The sequence below is a fragment of the Helobdella robusta genome (assembly GCF_000326865.2).
Source record: "Helobdella robusta unplaced genomic scaffold HELROscaffold_22, whole genome shotgun sequence".
NCBI lineage: Eukaryota > Metazoa > Annelida > Clitellata > Rhynchobdellida > Glossiphoniidae > Helobdella > Helobdella robusta.
Genome location: NW_008704170.1, coordinates 92,585 through 114,019, shown reverse-complemented (window position 1 = coordinate 114,019; position 21,435 = coordinate 92,585). Strand labels below are relative to the sequence as shown.

At 37.5% G+C, this 21,435-nt stretch overlaps 3 protein-coding genes across 3 annotated transcripts; all 3 read right to left on the bottom strand.

Moving 5' to 3' along the window:
• Window positions 1-2,448: 2,448 nt before the first annotated feature.
• On the bottom strand, window positions 2,449-8,760 carry HELRODRAFT_78542 (hypothetical protein; the record flags this gene model as incomplete). Its single annotated transcript, XM_009018529.1, has 4 exons — window positions 2,449-2,790; window positions 5,058-5,360; window positions 8,353-8,475; window positions 8,608-8,760. 4 exons carry the CDS (start codon window positions 8,758-8,760, stop codon window positions 2,449-2,451), a joined length of 921 nt encoding a protein of 306 aa, XP_009016777.1.
• A 215-nt stretch (window positions 8,761-8,975) lies between these two features.
• HELRODRAFT_78293 (hypothetical protein) lies at window positions 8,976-10,649 on the bottom strand (the record flags this gene model as incomplete). Its single annotated transcript, XM_009018528.1, has 4 exons — window positions 8,976-9,307; window positions 9,597-9,765; window positions 10,014-10,136; window positions 10,401-10,649. Coding segments are annotated over 4 exons (873 nt in total), but the record flags the coding sequence as incomplete, so codon positions are not given.
• A 3,532-nt stretch (window positions 10,650-14,181) lies between these two features.
• Window positions 14,182-19,375, bottom strand: HELRODRAFT_78348 (hypothetical protein; the record flags this gene model as incomplete). The annotated part of the gene is made up of 4 exons (XM_009018527.1): window positions 14,182-14,441; window positions 16,808-17,095; window positions 17,207-17,416; window positions 18,991-19,375. Coding segments are annotated over 4 exons (1,143 nt in total), but the record flags the coding sequence as incomplete, so codon positions are not given.
• Window positions 19,376-21,435: the final 2,060 nt, after the last annotated feature.

The window sequence follows — 21,435 nt, the reverse complement described above, 5'->3', positions numbered from 1 at the left end:
TTCGGTAGAATAAACTTTCTTTTCTACATAAGTTTGCGGTTCTTTAAATTTTTCTACAAAACCATCGACAACATCTAACATTTTTGGATACTCAATGTCAGACGTTAAGTTAATTTCATTGTTTTCTTCTATAACTTCAACTAAAGCTTCTACTTTTTTAATCGGTGTTAAGATTGACGTTTTCACATCTGTTGAGTGTAATGTCACTTCCACTGTTTCTTGCGCTTTATCCAAGATGACAAAATTTAATTCAGAGGTGACAGGTTTTGTTTCGTAATCGATAATTAATTCCGCTTGTGGTTTTAATATCTTTTGTAGAACAAATTCAGATGTAACACTTTCAAGACTTTCGAAATCAACAGTTACTTGTCTTGTTTCTGCAACCACTTCACCGGCAATTTCACTTGAATAGATTTCAATTTTATCAACAAATTTTGTATCTAACTCAGCTATTTGAACACAATCTAACGTTTCAAAACTATTGTCCACCACTCGGCTATTCATATGCTCCTTATTTGTTTCAAATGATTCAAGTTCTTTAACATGGTCATCCATATAAAGAAACTGAGTCACTGGAAGAGCTGAAGATTTTGGTTTAGACATGGCTGACATTTTATTTAAATTTAATGTAATATCGGTTACATTTTCAATACTGTAAAATTTTGTTTCGTAACCTAGCTCTACCATTTCTAAAGATTCCTCTTCCTCAACTTCTTCTGCATGGAGTTCGTCAGTCGCTGTGAATGGAAGCTCCACATTAACAGTTCTTTCTTTGAAACCCTCAGTGATCAAATCCATAATTAATTTTGTTTCTTTACGTGATTCAGAAATGAATTCACTGACCTCTTCGGGTTCGACGTCCACATTTATTTCTAATTTTTCGCTTCTTTCTTTCACATTTGTAATAATTTCACTCAAATGATATTCCGGAACTTTTACAGTGTACTTTATTTCATTACTAAATTCTTCTACAACCACAGGTACTATGGGTATTCCAACAGCCGTTATGTGATTAGATGTTTTTTCAAATTCAAAAGTTACAGTTTTTGTAAGCACATTTATTTCGTCTGAAACAATTTTTACCACTGTAGGTTGTGCCGCAACATCTAAGTAGCATTCAAAAGATGATATTTCAAAAGTCGGTGACACAGTCAATTCTCTAGATAGTCTAGTTTCAAATTTTGCCGTCGAGTTAACAAAGGATTGATCAGTGTTTTTAGAAAGAGGAACCGAAAAAGTAGTTGACTCAACTTTTCTTTCTGTAGCAGCGTGATAAACTTCCGGCTCAGAAGTTATTTTTTCGACTTTGCATAAAACAGTGTCCTCTAAAGTAGAACTTACAACTTTGGCAACCGACTTGGACGTCAAAGGTTTAAAAATGTCAACGGTCACACGGTCAGCGAGTTTTGTTTCAATCGCTTCCGGTTCCAGTCCGACGTGAGCAGTAGCGCATTCAACCGGACGAACATGATGAAAGGGCACAGTGCGAGTTTCTGGCCTTAAATGCTGAGTTCCATATTTTAAAACCACATCCCTAATTTCTGGCAAAACGACATTACAAACAACATCCGCAACTTCATTCACGCCAATGTCATCCACTCGCGTATCATTGACAAGCACCGCTCTATTTTCAGGCTTACTTTCTATCATTAGAACCGCTAAAGAATGAGTAGGCTCGGTAGGTACAACTGCAGCATTTGTTTCTTCAGTTGTTTTTATAAGTTCCCGAGTCGTTTGAACAACATATGGTGTTACTATTTGTGGTGCAACTTGCGTCTGAATCGGACTTCCGGAAGCGATTGAAATATCTTGCGTCAATGTAACTTTTCTTTCAATAGGTTTGACCAATGGGATGTCGAATGTAGCAAGAGATGTGACTTCCACCGGTACATCTTCTTTTTCCTGTGATACTCTTTTTTGGACCTGCCACTTCACATCTGCCATTAGAATTGTTTCTTCGTAACCACGTTCGGCCACGTCAAATTCTTCAATGACCATTTCTTCAAATTTTCTGTTGACTTGGCTGTCACCTTCATGGACTTCTTTTTTCAATTTATCCATATTTTCAAGAAATTTTTTGGTTCGAGTCTGGAAATCGCTGTCATCCATAGAAGAGGACGAAAATATAGACTCAGTTTGAGAAGCTGTTGCTTCTTCGCTGTCAGGTATGTATTCATAAACTGTTTGGAAAATTATTTCTTGCATTAAATCATTGAAATTCGCAGTTCTTTTAAATAAAAATCAAGTAAATTTTTTACAGTACTACTAACTAATTTACAAATAAAATCATATTAATTTATCAAACTACTTACTAACTACTTATCACTTACTTTAATCATGAATTATATTCTTAAACTAACAAAGTTTTAAAGATAATTTTTACTGAATGATTAAACCATTGGTTTAACTTTTTATGTCAGATAAATTAAACGGAAAACTATAAACTCGTTAACCTTCTACGATCAATTGAGCCCTCGTCGTGGCAGAACCAAATTTATTGACGGCCACACACTCGTATATACCAGTGTCTTGTGGGAATACTTCTATTATGAATAATATCACATCTCCGGTATCCCTATTATATGACGTTCGAAAATCCGGATTATCCAATACCAATTTTCCATTGTGATACCAAGTAACATCGGGCATAGGGTTAGCTTTGACTTTGCAAGTAAATCTAACCTCGTCCCCATCCATAACTTTTTGAGATTGCAACTGCCATAAAAATATTGGTGGTGTGCCAGTTTCAACGACGGCTATCTTAACTTCCTGTCTCTGGGTTTCCATAGCCTGAATACGTTTAGTTTTAACAATTTCCAAGGCACTCATTTCCGTAACATCATGAACGGTCGGTTGTTCCTCCACTTCAACTTCTAGTCTTACTGGTTTCGGGGCAGATTTTTGCATTACAAGTACTTGTGATAATTCCGGTTTGATTGGCAGATCTAAATGCAATACCATTTCTTTAGGCTTCTTTCGCAGCTCAACTGCCAACGTTTCTGAGAATCTTCGCTGATGTTTGATAAGTGGAATCGTAAGCTGTTGTCTTTCCGTGCAGGCAGCTTCAACTCTCTTTTTCAATTCTATCATCATTTCCTGCGTCACGATAGGTGGAGGTTCCACGTCAACCTCCATTTTGATTCCGACTGGAACAGATTCTCTGCGAACCAATAATTCAGATTTTTGAATTACTGGTTTCGGTAAATGAAACTGCAAAGCCATTTCCTTCATCTTTTCTTTGTGATCAACTGCAATTGTTTCTGAAAATCTTCTAGCTTCTTTCGTAGGTGGCATGTGGAGTAGCGGGGACTGAGTCATGGTCTTAATGATTTCAGTGGTCTGGTTCATTGTTATGCATGGAGCTGCGTAGTCAATCTCATCTCTAGATGTAGATAACGAAGTTGACGGCACTGTAGATAAAAATCAACGAAGTAAATAAATAGATCAATGATCTCTAATTCTTCAAGTATTGATTTACAACTTGAGAATCTATTTTTTGAAATAGTAATGATGTGTTTTTGTTTTGATTTTTTCAATTTTATAAAAAAAAATTTTTTCTAAATTTAAAAACAACAAAATCATTATATCATTATGTTTGTATAAGAAGAAAGATGCCCTAAATGAGAAAAAAACAAATCATTCATACTCATTAGCAGTACTACCTCGAACAAACAGGTGGCAATGAGTGACGGCTGTCCCGAATTCATTTTCAGCTTTGCAGGTGTATTCGCCTTCATCTTCGGGGAACACTTCCACAATGACGAGAGTCGATTCACCTCGTACTTTGTTCACCTAACGAATTTATTTGGTCATTGAAAAAATAATTTTAAAATGTTTTAATTTTTTGAATTAGGACAAAAAACATTAAGTTAACAAAAATAAACAAAGAGTTGTGTTGTTTTCTTTATTTGAGTAGAATACCATCTTACGTTGATTTTAAAATCTTGGCTAGGATGAATAGGTTGATTGTTGAAATACCATGTCACCGATGGCATTGGCTTTCCTTGAAAAATAACCCTAAAAACAACTTGTTCGTTGTCACATGAAGACTGATTTCGCAGGGGTAATGTAAATTTTGGCGGCTCTTTATCAAGCATCGTCTGCAACTCTGACGTCACCAACTCCTGTTGTTGTCTGGGAAAGAATGTAGTTGTCGTTGTTGTAGGTTTTGGTCTTTGATCAACTTGAAATGACTCGATAGATTCAAACTGAACTGTTGAAATAGGCTGGTCTTCTGAAATTAGTTGAAGATTTGAACGTGGCTAATGTTTTTGACAATTATTCACTACTTATCTAATGAAATAATAGTGGAAAATATAAACAAAATTGCCGCTAAACAACTTTTCTTAAATGCACTAAAGTTCCATATAAAAACCCTCCATCAATATCTATACGAACTTTTAATTCTGAGCAAAGTCTTGGTTGAGGCCTCCCCCAAGTTATTGCTCGCTTTGCAGACATATTCACCCGCGTCAAGTGGACTGACATTGTGCAGTGTCAACGTAGTTGTGGTCCGGTCAAAGGTCAAAGTTGTACGCGGGGTGTTCGTAATCTCCCTACCGTTGAACAACCAGGTCAGCATCGCTTCCGGTTCCGCGTTGACTTTGCACGCAAATCTTGAATATTAAAATCATTCAAAAATTGAAGGTAATGTATTAGTAGGTAGTTATCACATTCGCTTACTATTATTATTAAGCCTGAAATATTCAATTGTATTGTTCATTTATGGATTCAAACTTTTTACATGCCAGCTCAATCATAATTACTTGACGGTTTCTCCTTCATAAGCTTCTGTTAATGGAAAAAGATTTTCAATGAATGATGGAGAATTTTCCACAACTCTCGTTTCCTGGTCTCCAACGACTGTCACCTTCTCCTTCTTCACTGAAACTGTCTTCTCCGTCACCGTCACTTCAGCGTCGGGAGCTGGAATATAACGATGGAAGTGATTAAAACAATTCGTTTCTATAAAGTTCAGGGAAACATGAAAAATTGGTAGCCATCATAATAAAAGAGCAACAAACTGATGTGAAAAAGATGATGTGGTACTAACGGACAACAACAACGTTGGCGGTGCATGTGGCCTTTCCCGCCAAATTGCTCGCTCTGCATGAATACACTCCAACGTCTTCTGGGCGGACATCAATGATTTTCAAAACGCAACTTCCGGTGGCCGAATCAAAACTTGCCACGTGTCTGTACGTTAATGGTAGGTCTAATTTATCCTTCAGCCAGACTATTTCCGGTTGCGGCACTCCAGAGACTCTGGCTAGAAACTGGCATGACTCCCCTGGTCTCACAATGCATGGCTGGATGGGTTGGATAAAGCGAGGAGGCTGACCACTCGTTCGTTTCACGGCCTGTGTGTAAGTGTTGGAGGCATGAGATGTTTCTAAATATGTTATCAACGCAAACAAAAAATTTATTACCACAATTTAACATTTTAATTTTTTTGAACTTCATCTGAATCAACTTTTATTCAACTTTCAAATTCAACTTTAAAATAAAATTGAAATAATACGGAATAACCGTATCAACCTTCTTAATGACCGTTATGTCTCCGTTGACAATCGGGGCCTCATCAGATTTGGCAGGTTGAGGTGGCGAACGAACGGTCAACGTACACTCACTGACCGCTTGGCCTACAAAATTTCATTTGCGAATAAAATAAAATCCAGCAGCTAAATGAAATAATCAATTTTTAAAATTAAAAAAATTTAAATCTGTAAATAAAACATAAACAGATATAGTTTTCATGTGAAAAGATGTTGAAACATGAAACAAAATCCTCACCAGCTTGATTGGTGGCAATGCATCTGAACTTTCCTTGGTCATCTGGCAAGCAGTCGACGATGACCAGTTCAACATTGCCAGTTTCTTTGTTGCAGTTGATGACAAAGTCTTCACATTTGTCGATGCACCGGTGGTTATGGTACCACGTGATTTCAGGAAAGGGTTGACCTTTAACCTGACAGGTCAAAACGACTTCACGCCCGTCTGTGCCAACAACGTTTTCGAGATTTCGAACGAAGAAGGGAGGAACAGGTCTTGGTTCAGAAGCTTCATTGATTCGTTTGAAAATGTTCAGAAATAAAACCGAACAATTAAAGTGAATGAAAATCGTAATATTCAATGATGAACACTTACATATCACAATTAGTGTTGTGCTGGTGATCGCTTCACCGGCACTTGACGAGGCCTTGCAAGTGTAAACGGCCGAATCTCGGGCTGTTACATCCCTGATTTCTAGAACGTTCTTATCTCCTTGCACACTTTGCATGAATTTATTGGAAGGAGGTAGGGAGACTCCATTAATGTGCCACGTGACGTCAGCAGGGGGGCTGGCCTTCACCTTGCATTCCAATCTGGTTTCATTTTTATGAATTAATATTTTATGTAAATTTCATTCAATGTTATAACTGTAGATAATTATAAATTATATTAAATTAAATTTAAATTATTTTTTTTACAATCAACAGGCAAGTTTCGATTTATTTACGAACGCAGTATTATTGTCTTGTTCGTCGTTAACATTTTTTATTTAAAACAATTAGTTTCATTAATTCAATTTGCAGCAACATACCTGGCTACTGTTCTCTCTGAAACTTTTGTTTCTGGCTTCAAAGTGACGACAAAAACTGGCGGCATGGATAGGGATGTCGTTGGTGGTGGAGCCGGTGGCTGAACTGCAGTCGTTGCAGCTGCTACAAGTTTTTCAAAAATGTTAAGTGGTTAAAAAAATAGTAATTTTTAGTATTAAATAATTTATTAGTAGTTAGTAAATAAGAAAGTATGATTTTCAACAATAATGAGACAGACCTACTACTACTTCCACCACTACTACTTCCACCACTACTACTTCCACCACTACTACTTCCACCACACTACTGCTAACCTAAAAAATGTTTCCAAAAAAATGACGCAACTTTGAAAATATAATTTGAATGAACGAGGGCTGTGAAAACATTCTAACGTTGGTGAACGACCACGGTAGTTTTGCAAACGGCATCCCCGAGTTCGTTGAAGACTCTCAGGACGTAATCACCTCCATCATTCGGCTGGAGATTGGTCAGTATGAGTAGGATGACCCCATTGTCGTAGGATAGGTTGTGTTTGGTGGATGGCTGGATGGGTCTGTTCTTCGTCAGCCACTGGAAGTTAGGGGGAGGGTTAGACTCCACTTGAACTTCAAGCCTGGCAAATTTAAGGGAAAATTACAAACTTTGAAACTATGTCTCAAAAACGTAAACACACGTTAAACCGTGTAATATGAGAATAGTACTGAATATAAAAACATGTAAAAAAAAACAACTTTTTTTATTTTTAATGATTGATTAGTCGGACTTCAAATTTTTCACGTTTTTCTGAAATTTTTCGTTGATTTCTCGGTATTGTTGCGGTTGCGCTTATGTTTGAGAACACCGAACCAGAAGAGCAGTGAGCGAGAGAAGAAAAAAATAGTTTTCGTTTGGATAGACTGGACACGTGTTTCGTCCTTACCGGGAATTCATCAGCAGCCCGAATACCTATCGGAAGAGCTATCGCAGTTTCTTATATAGCCCACACAAATTACCTCGTTAGCTCGTGGTATTTCATTTATTATTGAAAATTGTTAGTTTCCAGTCGTTAGGATTTCAATTCGTCAGTATTCTGTGGCAAATTTTAAACTTAACAATCTAAAAACTGAAATGAATATCGTTCGCGAGCGTTGTGAGTCAAGAAGCTAAAAAAACGTTGGGATCATAGGCAGAGAGGTTAAAACTGTTCAAAAAAACATTGGATGTTAGCGCCTTCACAAAGACCTGAGGGACCCTGCTCTAAGTGTTGACAAGTCCAAGAGGATGTTGAAAACTTATTCATTTTTGATGTTTTATCAATCAATAACGATTATTTTTTATCAATTTAATAAATGATATATTTGTTCATTGGTTATTTTTGACAATCGTTCATTTGTAAGCATTTTTGAAAAACTTTTTAATTAGCGCCGTATAAATGTTCTAATGATGATGATGAGATGATAATCAAAGATTGAATGTACATCGCAGTATAGGATATCTTACTTGATGACACTGCCAACGGCTCCAACAACCGACGGAGGCAGACTTTTGGTGATGATTGGAGGTTTTTTTGGTGCAGAAACAGGTGCTGCATGGAATACGTCCATGCTTTTTGAAGATACTTTCGTGCCGTCTGCCGAATAAAAAATTTTAAAAATCATCCACAATATCTTAGTTTCAGTTTTTGCAACATAAAACACATCAGAGTGAATTAAAATTTACATCAACACATTTTGTTAAATGTTATTAAACCACTATTCATTCGGGATAAAGAGAATAAACTCGAACCAAGGACGTTGAGTTTGGCAGAACACTCGGCGACACCTGCCGGGTTTGTGGCTCTGCACGTGAAGACACCAGCGTCTTCAAATTGCACCTCCTTAATTATCAACCAATACTTATCGCTGTTTTGTAGAATCTGTCGTATGTTGTTTGGATGATTAAATCGTTATATTGTGTAGCTGGATAATGATTTGATTTTATTGAATGAAAGATGTATTTAAAGTTATAATAAATATATATTATTCAACAAATTCGTCCAATCACAAACCTGGAAATCAGGTCCATGAAATATTTGCTGGCCTTCGTGGAACCAAATGACGTCAGGGGTTGGGCTGCCTGTCAGAAAAACTTCAAAAAGAGCCTGACCACCTTTGATGACGTCAATTTCATAAATGGGCTTCAAAAACTGGGGCGGAGTCATCTCGATGAAGTTCAGTTGACTGACAACTGCTTCCTTAGGTTGCGATGCCGTCGAATAATGAGGATGGGCTGTTTGTTTGTTGTCAGCAAACTTTTGTTATTTAATAAATTCATTCATTCACTACTGGTTCTACTGGTTACACGAAATATTTCAACAAACAATTTTTTCAAAAATTGATAGGTAAATAGAAAATAAAAATAAACAAATATTTGACACTAACATCTTATGAAAAGTTTTCCGCTAGTTTCAACATGCCCTTTGGCATTCCTGGCAACACATTTGTACGATCCTTCGTCTTCCGAAAACACGGCTGCCAACTTCAAAACATGGCTTCCGTTGGGTTCAGAGGTCATGGTGAAATATTTGGAAGGTTTGATTGGCTGACCATTGTGGTACCACGTAACTACAGGGTAGGGTTCACTGACGATGACGCATTTTAATTGGACGGATTCGCCTTCGTTGGCTGTGACGTCTTGAAGGGGCTGCAGCAACTTCGGGAAAGTATGGGTCGATGGTGGAGACGGAGCTTTCACGAATCGTGGCTCACCTGGAAAACAGTTCACTTTCATTAAATTCTTATATTGATGTCAAATGTGTTTTTTTCAACAGTTCAATCCGATTAATTTGTTTATTATTCAGCTGAATAAAACCATTATTTCAAAAAAATATTCAAAAATTTGTTAACTTGTTGAAACATCTAACGTATTTGAGAACGTTAACTTTGCAAAAAATTCAACTAATAAAAAAAGTCAATTTGATAAGTTAACAAGTGAATAATGCATTTCTCCACGGAAATAAATGAGTATCCAACGCTCCTCAACAACTCATCATCATACCTTTTATGGTCAGCTTGGCCGAAGTTGACTGCCTGCCGAGTTTATTGGTGGCTTCACATACGTACACGCCCTGGTCGACAGGGGTGATGTGGTAGATGAGAAGGGTCTGGTGACCCTCATCGTCTGTCACTGTTTTGTAGCGGGGACTCTCTGGAAGTTTCTGGCCGTCCTGTTAATGGAAGAATGGAAGGTCAAGGTTACGTTGTAGGAATGGTCATGTTTAGTTAATTTGATTATCATATAGACAGCAAATAAATTGTTTAAAAATAGTTTATGAAATAGATGAACAAACTTCGAAAATATAAAATCAAATGTAATGAATAAGCAAAAATGTACTTCAAATCCATTTCCAAGCACAACAAAAACATTAAAATAAATAACAATGACTTTGATGACTTTCTACGCAAGATGTCTCACCTTGAACCACGTGACTTCCGGCTTAGGATGGCCTACAATTTTACAGTCAAAAGCAACTGGTTCGTTTACGTTGACGGATATGTCCTGGAGGTAATTTTTCACTTCCGGTGGAGAATCCTTGACCTTGTCAAAATCATCTGTTCGGTAGGTGGATTGTAGGATTATTAAGTAAGTTGATGAGCAAAAACAAAATTATAGTCTCCAGTTCATATTCAAAAAACTGCACTAACCGAACAAAATATATTACAAATGATTCGAAACACGTTTCAAAATCACTGTTGGTAATTTATTACAGTTTTGCCAGCCAGTCTATTTTAAAACATTTCAAATCCTTCAACATTTGTGCCGTAGAAATGTCAGCAACATAAATATATTTATTATTATCACTGTAGAGATTCTTGGAATAAAAAGCAAACCTTCGACTTTCAGGACAGCTCTGCACTCTGCAAATCCAGTGTCACTCAGGGCACGAACGCTGTAACTTCCGGCGTCTTCTGGAAATACTTCCGGTATGAGCAGCTGACTGCTTTGAAATGATTGGCTAATTTGAAAATCACGTGACGGTTGAATTTCAACGTCATCTCTGTACCATTTTATTTCGGGAGCAGGAAATCCGGTAAAAAAGATTTCAAATCTGTAATTTAATTATGAAATTGAATGTCAATGAATGTAGTTTGTTCAGAACATGCATTCGTGTTTATTTATTGTTACCCATTAAGTATTCACTCATCAATTCATTGTTGTCAGTCATCAATTCATTGTTGACCATTATCAATTTATTGCCGACCATCATCAATTCATTGTTGGCAATCATCAATTCATTGTTGTCAATCATCATCTCATTGCTGGCCACCATCAGTTTGACTCACTTCACAGGAGCGCCTTCCTTAGCAGAAACATTTTGCAGTGATTTCGTAAAGACTGGCGTTTCTTTCTTGATGGGTTGAGTTTTCTGAAACAGCTTGCAACTGACCTCAAAATGATCGGTGTCAGGCTGCTCGATGATTGTGGTGGTCGTCTTGCTTATATGGACAGTAGAGTCTATGAATGAATGTCGGCTGTTGATGTCCGGCTGAAATTTTGATGGCCCGTTCGGCAAAAACTCCACAGGACCTGTCATCATGTATCATTATTACTGTTATCACCATCGTTAAAATTATCATTATTATTATCATCGTCGTTATCATCCTTCAGTTGCCTAATCATCCTTCCCATCCCACCGTCTTTTCTTTATCAGTGAAAGTTTTAAGATTGAGATCATCTTATTCATCGAAATCAGCGCTAGCATTTTCGTTATTCTACCACATGTCGTCTGTTCTCGCAAATCCAGCCTCTGACCAATCAATTCAAATTTCATTTAATAACTTCTCACCGAATGATGGTTTGGCTTTCCAGTCGTCCTTGGCCATCACCTTCAGTGACGTCACAGCTTCGGCAACGTTGACCTGATTCCTGGCAACGACCCTGACCTCTCCTGAGTCGTAATCACGTGCCTTGGCGATTTCGAGCACGTGATTTGAACCGTCGTGAGTCACGCTAAATCTTTGATTCTGATAAATTGTTAATTAACTTATTTATATAGTTAATAGTTAATTATTGCATATTAATAATTTAATTAACCTGGTTGTAATTAAATTTTTGTGCCACAAACTTTGAACACGCTTTCCACTCTACTCGAAGTACGCATGCATTTGAATGCACAAACTGTTTAAGCTACTCAAAGAGTGTCATCCACATTTAGTGTGCGACGGTTTTTAGTTTCAGACAGACGAAGTTCGAACCAGGTCAGCGCGCAGTAGCTTTTGTTCAGCAGTCAAACAACCTGAGCTAACTTGCCACGAAAAGCTTTTAAATTGTCACAAATCCACTAACGCTAATAGCTTCATCTCCATTAATGTACCACGTGACTTTTGGCCTGGGATTTCCGTTGACCTTGACATGGAATCTGGCCGGTTGACCTTCATCGACGTTTACATTGCTCGGAAGAATCTCAAAAGTTGGAGCAGTTTGTTGCTCGGTGACGTCATTAATTTCGCTGATTTTTATTAGTTGATTGGTGTTTATCAAAGTTTTAAAGTAATTTTGTAATATTTCATGCGCTATGTTCCTTTTAAAAATTAATTTTTTTAATTTAACCTCGACATTTCCCACCAATTATACTATTGATATTTTGTAAAATTTTAATACTTTATCGCTGCCGACATCATCTTTTATTTATTATCGCTATCATAAGACGTCACATTCACATACGACACTCTCATCAATCTGACAATTATCATCAAACTCGTCACTGATATAATTATTGTTATCACTACCACAAGTCACCCTCACCACCACAATAATGACATACGTTTGAGGAAGATGGTGCAGGCCGTCATCCTCACGGACTTGCGATGTATAGATCACCGAACCCGAGCCTAAAAATAACAAATTACTCGTCACAATAAATTCTAATTATACTAAAAATAATTTTTATTAAGATACCGTAATACAATAATAAAACGACAACAAATGTAATAGTGATACCTTAAAATAAAAAATTAGATACAATGAAAACACAAAAAACTGTGAAACACAATACCACAACACATCAATACGCTCACAACACGCTCACACACCACACACAAAAATATAACAAACATACACCCATGCACACACTTTCTCACACACACACCCACCACACACACAAATTCCTAACCGGCACAGTTGAGTTGGGCGTGGGTCGTATCAGAGCCCCACTTGTTGACGGCTCGGCACATGTAGGTGCCATTGTCCTCAGGGTAGGTGTACAGGATGTGCAGAGTTACTTTGCCGAACTCATTCGTCTCTCTGAATCGGTGGCCTGTTTGTGGTTTTGATCGTTTTAACAATTGCGAAAGGATGAATATTTTCATAATTGGTGTGAAGGCGTGTGCGCGTATGATTAGTGAAATATTTTATTTAGGTATGAATATGATAAAATGTCGAATGTCGAATGTGCACAACTTAAACACAGTTAAATAAAACATTGATGGTGATACATGAGCATCAAATAGGATGAAAGATAGTGGTGCATGCATTGACTGTAGGGCAAGTTGAACAAATGAAATACATTTTTATATGACTGCAGCGTTTCACGGGTTAAAGTGTTCATTATAAATTTAAATTTCATATCTTATTTATAAATTAATAATTAATATAAATTAAAAGATTAATTATAGAAGCATCCCATCATCAGTAAACATGAGCAGCAGCTACAACCACCACAAACAGCACAAACAAAGCTGACCGTGCTTCAGTAGGACACCGTCCTTGAACCACTCAACCTTCATATCTGGATCACCCAGCGGGACCAACCGACATTCGAACTTGGCTGGTTGATTTTCAGTCAGATTTAAAAGCGATTTAATTGGCTGAACAAATTTGGGGGGTTTCGGAACATCTCTGTTGAATTTGGCATCGTCTTCGCTCTCCTTGCGTTCCCAAGACGGGTGATGTTGTACCGTCGGTGTCGGTGTTGGTGTCAATCTCAGTTCAGCCCTGCTGAGGTGGGAGGGGGATGCAGAGAAAGTTGCCGAGTCTCCAACTGGTCTGAATGGAAAGGTTGGTTCAGAGGGTGGTCGAACCGGAGAGGTCTTGCTCCTAATGAGTTTAATTAAATGCAAATGTTAATGTTAGTTATGAAGCAATTATTGCAATGAATTCGAATGAAGTGCTAAATGATTAAACTCACGGAGTCGACTGTGTACGCCTTGGCAGACTGTCGTAGGTCGGTTGTCTTGGCGACGCTGACGTAAAAAATTTAACCAAAAAAAGTTAATAGAATTGTTAAATAACAAATGTAAAGACAGATTAAAAACAATTAAAACAAGAAACATGTATGAACATTTGGCGACCAATATTAATGATTACTTACGTTGAACTGTTAATCGTACCCTCTGAACCTGGGCTCCCGACTGGTTGAACGCAGTGCACTGGTAGGTAGCAGAATCTTCAGGTTTGCAGGAGGAGATGGAGAGGGTGGTTCTGTGGCAAGAAGTTATAAATTTTCACTTAAAAACTGCTGTAATTTATTAATAATGCAAGTATATAATGTGTTAGAATTTTAGATATATTTTTACAGAAGAATTATAAACGTCAATTTCAAAACATTTACTGGCTGCATCACATTCAGAAGCCATTTAGTCAATCAATAAGTATTAAACGGACAACTCCAAAAGCGTGCAACCATCCAACCAATCCACAAATTAACCAACCTAGATCCATTCTGTTCAACGTTGTACCTGGAACAATCCTTATAGGAATCTAATGCCCTGCCATCCTTTTGCCAGATGTATTGAGGGTAAGGAAATCCTGAAGCTTCTGTCATAAAGGAGACTGGATTCCCTTCCTGAATAACTTGATCACTCAACGGAACTGAGAATTCTGGTGGAAACGGATTGGGAAGAGCTGGAAAAAAATGAGTTAAAATTAATTAACTTTTTAAATAAATTAAATAAACTATAAACTAATCCTTAACAAATAAAAAACATTGAAATAATCAAGGTTTAACAAACTATTTTACACAGTTTTATTTATTCACCAGTTTTCGCTATAAAACGAAATTATTAAAAAAATAATTTCAAAAATAAAATAACCGTCAACATTAAGCGCTACATTAAACTGATCACTTCCTGCCGCATTTGTAGCTATGCAGGTATAATTTCCAGCGTCATGTTTCGATACGGAATCGAAGATCAGGGAGTTCACTCCCGCTTCGTTGATGACGATTTTGTGCAGGCGGTTCTCGAGAACTTTTATCCCATTCCTGTACCAGTTGACATCCGGGGTGGGCCGCCCATGAACCACACAATCAAATCTAGCCATGTGGCCTTCAGGAACGATGATGTCACGTGGAATTTTGCGGAAGTGGGGTTTGAAGTATTGCTCGGATACTCCTCCCAACTCGTTTGGTCCTATTTTAGTGGGACTGGTCCGATGGATGGCGGTGATTAAATTGATGATAGTGGTAATTATTGCGATGAGGGTGATGATGATTTAACAATGATGAAAATGACAATGATGAATGTGAGAAGGACAATCGGGAAAGAAAATGGAAAATAAAATGAATAAATAATAGGTACCCACCTGATCCCAAGTCTCATGAGTGCTTCCGGAGAAAGATTGGAACTTTCATCGACACCAGGAGATGGCGGTCTGGCTGGTGTTGGCAGAGGTGGTGCTTGCTGAGTCCTGAAGTCAGCTTCCTGCTTCAATCGCTTCTCAAAACTTGGAACTCTAAACGGCTGCGATGATGGTTTAAAATTCAAACACGTGAAAAAAAGGATGAAATTGCAGTTTATCAAATTAATCATTATTTAGCGGCTAAATATTTATAAAATGTATAAACCACCTCTTCCGGTTCCGGTTTATAAGGTGCATAGGCGGGGAAAGCTGGAGATTTTGGAGTACCACTTTTTCGGCCTGATAAGTCTGTAATTGAATTTTATTTATTCTATGTTTTTAAAGATTTGTGTCAATTAAACATCTTTGATCTTTTAATTGAAAATATATAAAACAGCACAAAAGTTTAATTTAAAAATTGAACAAACCAGGAAGATGCAAAGTAGCGGAAGTGAGGTCACTGCCCAGATGATTGATGGCCTTGCAACTGTACTCTCCTTCATCTTCATCTCTCAAATCGTAAATGGTCAATGTGGTTACCCCGGAGTTTTGATCGTAGGTTGATTTGTACCTGATTCCATGCAACACGTGACAATTCAATCAAATAATAAACTAAACATTAATACAAAATTTGAATTCAACGATTAACAGTTAATAAAAGTTTTCTAAAATTCTCGTACCTATTTTTATCCACCAATGGATGGCCTTTACGAGTCCAGAGTATTTCGGCCGGGGGGTATCCGTCCACTTTACATTCAAAATAAGCAGTACCTCCCCTCCTCAGAGGCTGATTGGCTAGTGGTTTGACGAATGATGGGGATCGTTCCATTGGTTGTCTAAATGCCGGCTCAGGTGCTAAAAATTGCATCGAATATTTTAAAAATTGTTCATAGTACAAAAATGGGATTGTTTCTTGTTCTTATATTTGTTGAGTGCAAAAACTGATGGTACCTTCCACAATGAGTGTCATCGATGTTGTAGTTGGCCAGCCAGATATTGAAACCGTGCAACTGTAACGACCACTGTCCTCTTTATATACTTGAGGTATTTTCAATCTTTAAAAAAATTTGCAATGACATTAAAATTATTTTCAATATATAATAATAAAATTAAATTTTTTCGATAATTTTTCATCAATTGAGACGAACAACAAATTGTTTAATAGAGACCAAAGATCAGCCGCAAAGCCGAAACCAACCTGCAAACACCTAGCGTGAATGTTATTTCGTAATCGGGACATGAGAATATTTCAATCTCGTTCTTGAACCATTGAACTTTATCTGGGTTCGGGTATGGAGCCAAAACACATTCCAACGTAACTGGTTTGCCCTCCACTGCTCTCACGTCTGACAACGGCTGAGATCATTTTTTTTTAATTTTTCATAATTTATTATAATTTTAATATTTAATTATATAGTTATGTTGAAACCAACTTTGAGAAAGTGAAGTTTCTTAGGAGGTGACGGTTGAACGATTTTTTTAGGAACGCTGGCGATTGGAGGGGGAGGTGTTACCGATTCCTCTTTGCTAGATACTTTTCAAGAAAAGTTAACGCTGATGATCATGATTCAGTTTTTTGCAGACCATTACAATATAAAAATTATTCGTCGGGTTTGAATAAATTTTGAATGGTTCGTGAAAATTTTACAAACCTTCTACGTTTAAATCAGCAGTGCATTGCGATTGTCCCGCACTGTTCGTTGCTTTAACCGTTATCTTGCCTTGGTCCTCGCCAAACACTTCTGGTATCAGTAAGATGTGCTCGTCGCCTGATTTTGATATTTGAAAATCTTTCGTGTTCATAATTTGTTGTCCTTGTCTGAACCATGTCACTTCAGGTTCTGGTTTGCCCGTAACTCTGACGGAGAGTTTGACAGTATCTCCTTCTCTTACGGAAGTTGATTGCAGTCGATCGAGGAAACGAGGTGGTTCTTGGGGTGCTGTATAACAAAAACGTGGAAATTGTGTTAAATAAAATAATTATCGTTGTAAAAAATTGACAGCTCATAAAATTTGAACAGTACGTTAATACAAAAGAAAATCAAAAGTACCTTTAACATTCAGTTGAGCGCTACTTTGCACTTGACCACCTTCATTTTTGGCGACACAGACGTATCTACCCGTGTCTTCTTGTGTTGCGTGTCGAATGATCAACTGAACCAAAGCTTCTTTTTTAATGATGTCATGATTTTTGTCGGGTCTAACTTCTACTCCGTTTTTGTACCATGTAATTTCCGGGACAGGTTTGCCTGAAACGTGAACTTCAAAAGTAACTTCAGTGCCCTCTTCAACGTTTAAATTTTTCAGCGACACAGTAAACTCCGGAGCCACTGGAAGTGGTATCACCAAATCGACCGGCTTGAGGAGGGCTGGTTTCTCAAGATGCGACAAAAAAGTCGGAGAAGGCACAGGTGATATTTGAGCTAACTTTGTTGTTTGAGTAATTTTCATCAAACTAGGCTGAGGTTTTTTAATTGGAGTTTCTGCAGGAGAATCACCAACGTGAAGCAACATCGTGTCTTCGACAACCACAAGCAAGGCCGAGCACGTCGCTTGTCCAACTTCATTTTCTGCAACAATGCTGTAGCGACCAGCGTCAACTACATGCACTTCAGGGATGTGCAATATGTGCTGTCCACCGGGTCCTATGCGGATTATGTATGGTGCAGAATTTGAGATTGGTTCGTTGTTGAACAACCATCTGACTCTCGGTGTTGGATTTCCACCAACTACCACAACCAAATCGCAGGGCTGACCAGGTTTAACCCTGGTGTCTCCAAACAACTTGAGGAATTCAGGAGCTGACTGGCCAGGAAGAAGGGAGGTTTTCTGAGAGTAGCTGTGACCGGCTTCAACTAAGCGAGTTTTCATGAGATGCGAGTCCGAAGTTTTGTTTGTGATAAGGGAATGATAACCTTTGGGCAGCCCCGGCGCCGTTTGTGCTCGCACAACGTTAGTACCCGCGTCTTCTTTTAATAACTCCAGGTATGGTTAAACTTTGCTTTCTCGATCTTGTTGTTTTTATCTGAAAAAACATTTTTTTTTGATTTTAGATTGTTTCTTTGATAAAATTTTATTAATGCAACATCCAGATAAGAACCTGAAAATCTGCAGATGATTGTATTTGATTTCTGCCTCGATACCACTTGACAATCGGTTGAGGATTGCCGATAACACAGCAATCAAACCTGATCAATTCGCCTTCGGTTCCTTCAATGTCCTTCAAGAGTTGAGTAAATTTTGGAGGAACGAGGTCGGCCAGCAGAGTTCCCGATGCGTCACTCATTTCGCTCAATGCTGTTCAACATGAATACTCATCAACATTACAAAAGGCTATAAAAATACTAAAATAGATTTTTGCTCTATTTGTTAAGTGTTTCAATTGTTTAAAATTTAATCAAACTGTTGTTAAGAAAAGCTAATTAATTTTATTTCACTTTTATTTCACGAGAATACAAAACTCACATTCAACTTGAAGTCTGCACGTCGTAACATCACCACCATGAACGTTTGTAGCGACACACCTGTATTCACCTGCATCTTCCAGGTACACTTCCTTGATTATCAAAGTGCATCTCTCTCCATCAAATCCTATTTGAAAATCTTTTGAATCTTTCAGCTGTTTGTCATCTCTGTACCACAGTATCTAAAAAGACAACAGAAATGATAATCTGATGTTTGCCGCAACAATTAAATGCATATCAAAACAAACACGAATGTGTACAATTTTTATACTTATTTAATGAAAACTTTCATTCATAACATATTATTATTGCAATATAAAATATCTAAAAACGTTACAGCACCTGTGGGGTGGGAAAACCAATCACGTGACATTTGAAGTGAGCCCTGGATCCCTCCTGCACGTCTTTGTTTTGCAAGAAATCCACAAATTTTGGCTTGCATGGTACTTGAGATCCGGGAATTCCTGACGACAAACTCAAACCTTCGATGTCGAGATGACATGAGGTTCTTGTTTCGCCTCCCAAGTTTCTGGCCACCACTGTATACAAGCCTGCATCTTCGGGAAAGAATTCTTTGATTTCCAGCGCCGAATATCCGTGATCGACAACAATTTTAAAACTGGAACTTGGAATTATTTGGCCGTCGTTTCTGAGCCATTTGATTTGAGGAGCAGGTTCGCCAGAAAACTTAACAGAAAGTACCACTTTGGTACCTTCTTTGACTTGCTGATCTCTCAGAGCCTCTGTAAATATTGGCTTCTGAACAGCTGTTATAATGTAGCAATAGAAAAATTATCCAAGTTCGCTAAACATGAACGCAAAAAATTCTACAAATGAAAATATAGAAAAATGAAAAACATTCTTTGTCTAACATAGAAAAATATAACAAATTTTTATTTAAAAAATAAAAACACTGACAGACGACATTGATAGAAGCAATAGATTCAGCCTCCCCTCCCTGGTTAGTTGCCTTGCACATGTACTGCCCACAGTGCACATTTTTTTGCAGCTTTCTAATCTTAACGGTGTAAGTATTTTCCAATCTGCTGACTACAAAATCGTCACTGGGGCCATCCAACGGTTTGTCGTCTTTGAACCACGTTACTGTCGGAGCCGGAAATCCGGTGATTTGAACTTCCAAGATGGCTGATGTTCCTTCGGGAAGTTCGATGCAACGAAGAGGAACAACAAATGTTGGTGGGATGACCTTATGCAGGGCTTCTGCAAATTAGTAATTTTTTTTTATTTCTTTTTTCTTAAATAAAATTAATTTATACATCTTCAAAAAAATTACAATTTCATTCGTTTAAAATTTTTACAAATATTCCAATTGTTTATTAATAGTTAACAATATTTCAAGGGTGTTAGATCTATTCATTCAGATCTCACCTTTGACAGTGAGAGTGGCCGATGTTTCAGCCTCTCCAGCTTCAGTAGCAACTTTGCATCTATATGTTGAACTGTCATTGATTGTCGTCTGCGCAAACCTCAGCTGACACAAACCATTCTTGAACTCAGTGGCGAGGGCGTCGTTGATGGTGACTGGGGTGCCATTTTTAAACCATTCAATTGTGGGGTTCTTCGTGTCGCACTCCAGGCGGCATTCAAATGTGAATCTGCAACAATTATTTTAAATTATTTTTTTTATTATATTCATTCAAAACTGTTCATTCCGAAATTAATTTGTATTATTTCATTTTTTTAAATGGAAAAAATTATTTTGAATTAAGTTGTTAATTTAAAATGTAAGAACCGACCTGTTGCCTTCAACGATTTCAGCGCATTGCAGGGGCTCCACGAATCTTGGCTGCCTCGGGGCCTTCTTCTCCACCACAAGCTCCATTTGAGCCAGTATAGCCTAGATTTTGCAATAAGTTGCAAACATTTAAGAGAGTTTGTGGAAAATCTATATAAAAATCAAAATGTTGAAAAACGATAGTTCAACTCTAAACTTAGCAAAATTGTATTAGAACTGGGATTTAAAAACTACCAAAATAAAAAATGTTTATGTTAAAATTTACAGTAATTCTAAAAAAAACTGCCAACTTCTTTCTTGGATAAGTTATCTCTCAAGATGGAGAGTTCTTCAATGGCCTTGATGATGTTGTTGATCATCTCCTGGTTGCTGTCCACTACATGCTGCATTTTGTGTGGTCCGTTCACGTTCCCTTCATACGGTTTGATTGGATGGCGCAGTCGGAAATGAACAATCAGCGAATGGATTCGCCAATTAAAAATTATTTCAAATCGGTAGATAATCAACAAATTAACTAAATTTACTAAACATTGAGTCAATCGCTTAATCAACCAACCAATTAACCAACCGACCAATCAACCAACCATCCAGCCAACCAAACAGCCAACCAACCATATAAATCAGTAGCAATATTTTCCATCCTGTCCAATCTCTCGTTCTGTTGTATTGTTCCCTTGTCCTTGAATTTCACGAGCTCTCCGATCAGTTTGATGACGTCATCAGAGGTCGTACATTCGGTCGCCCTCTGGCCGATGTTGACTAGAAATTGAGACGCCCCGTTGATCCAGCCTTCGCACTGACGGAAATGATGATGATGAAAATGATGATGATGATGGTGGTGGTGGTGAAAATGATAATGATGATGACGACATCGGTAACGATCATAATTAAAAATACCTGAATTAATAATACTAAAGACTGTTAATAAACAGCCAAAATAAATAAAAATAGTCTTAAATAAAAACTTGTTAACACTTCTTTGGAAATATTAGGTACAGGTATACTTTTGTTTATATTTTGTATTTAAGATTGTATATAATTTGTATTTAAGACTGTATAT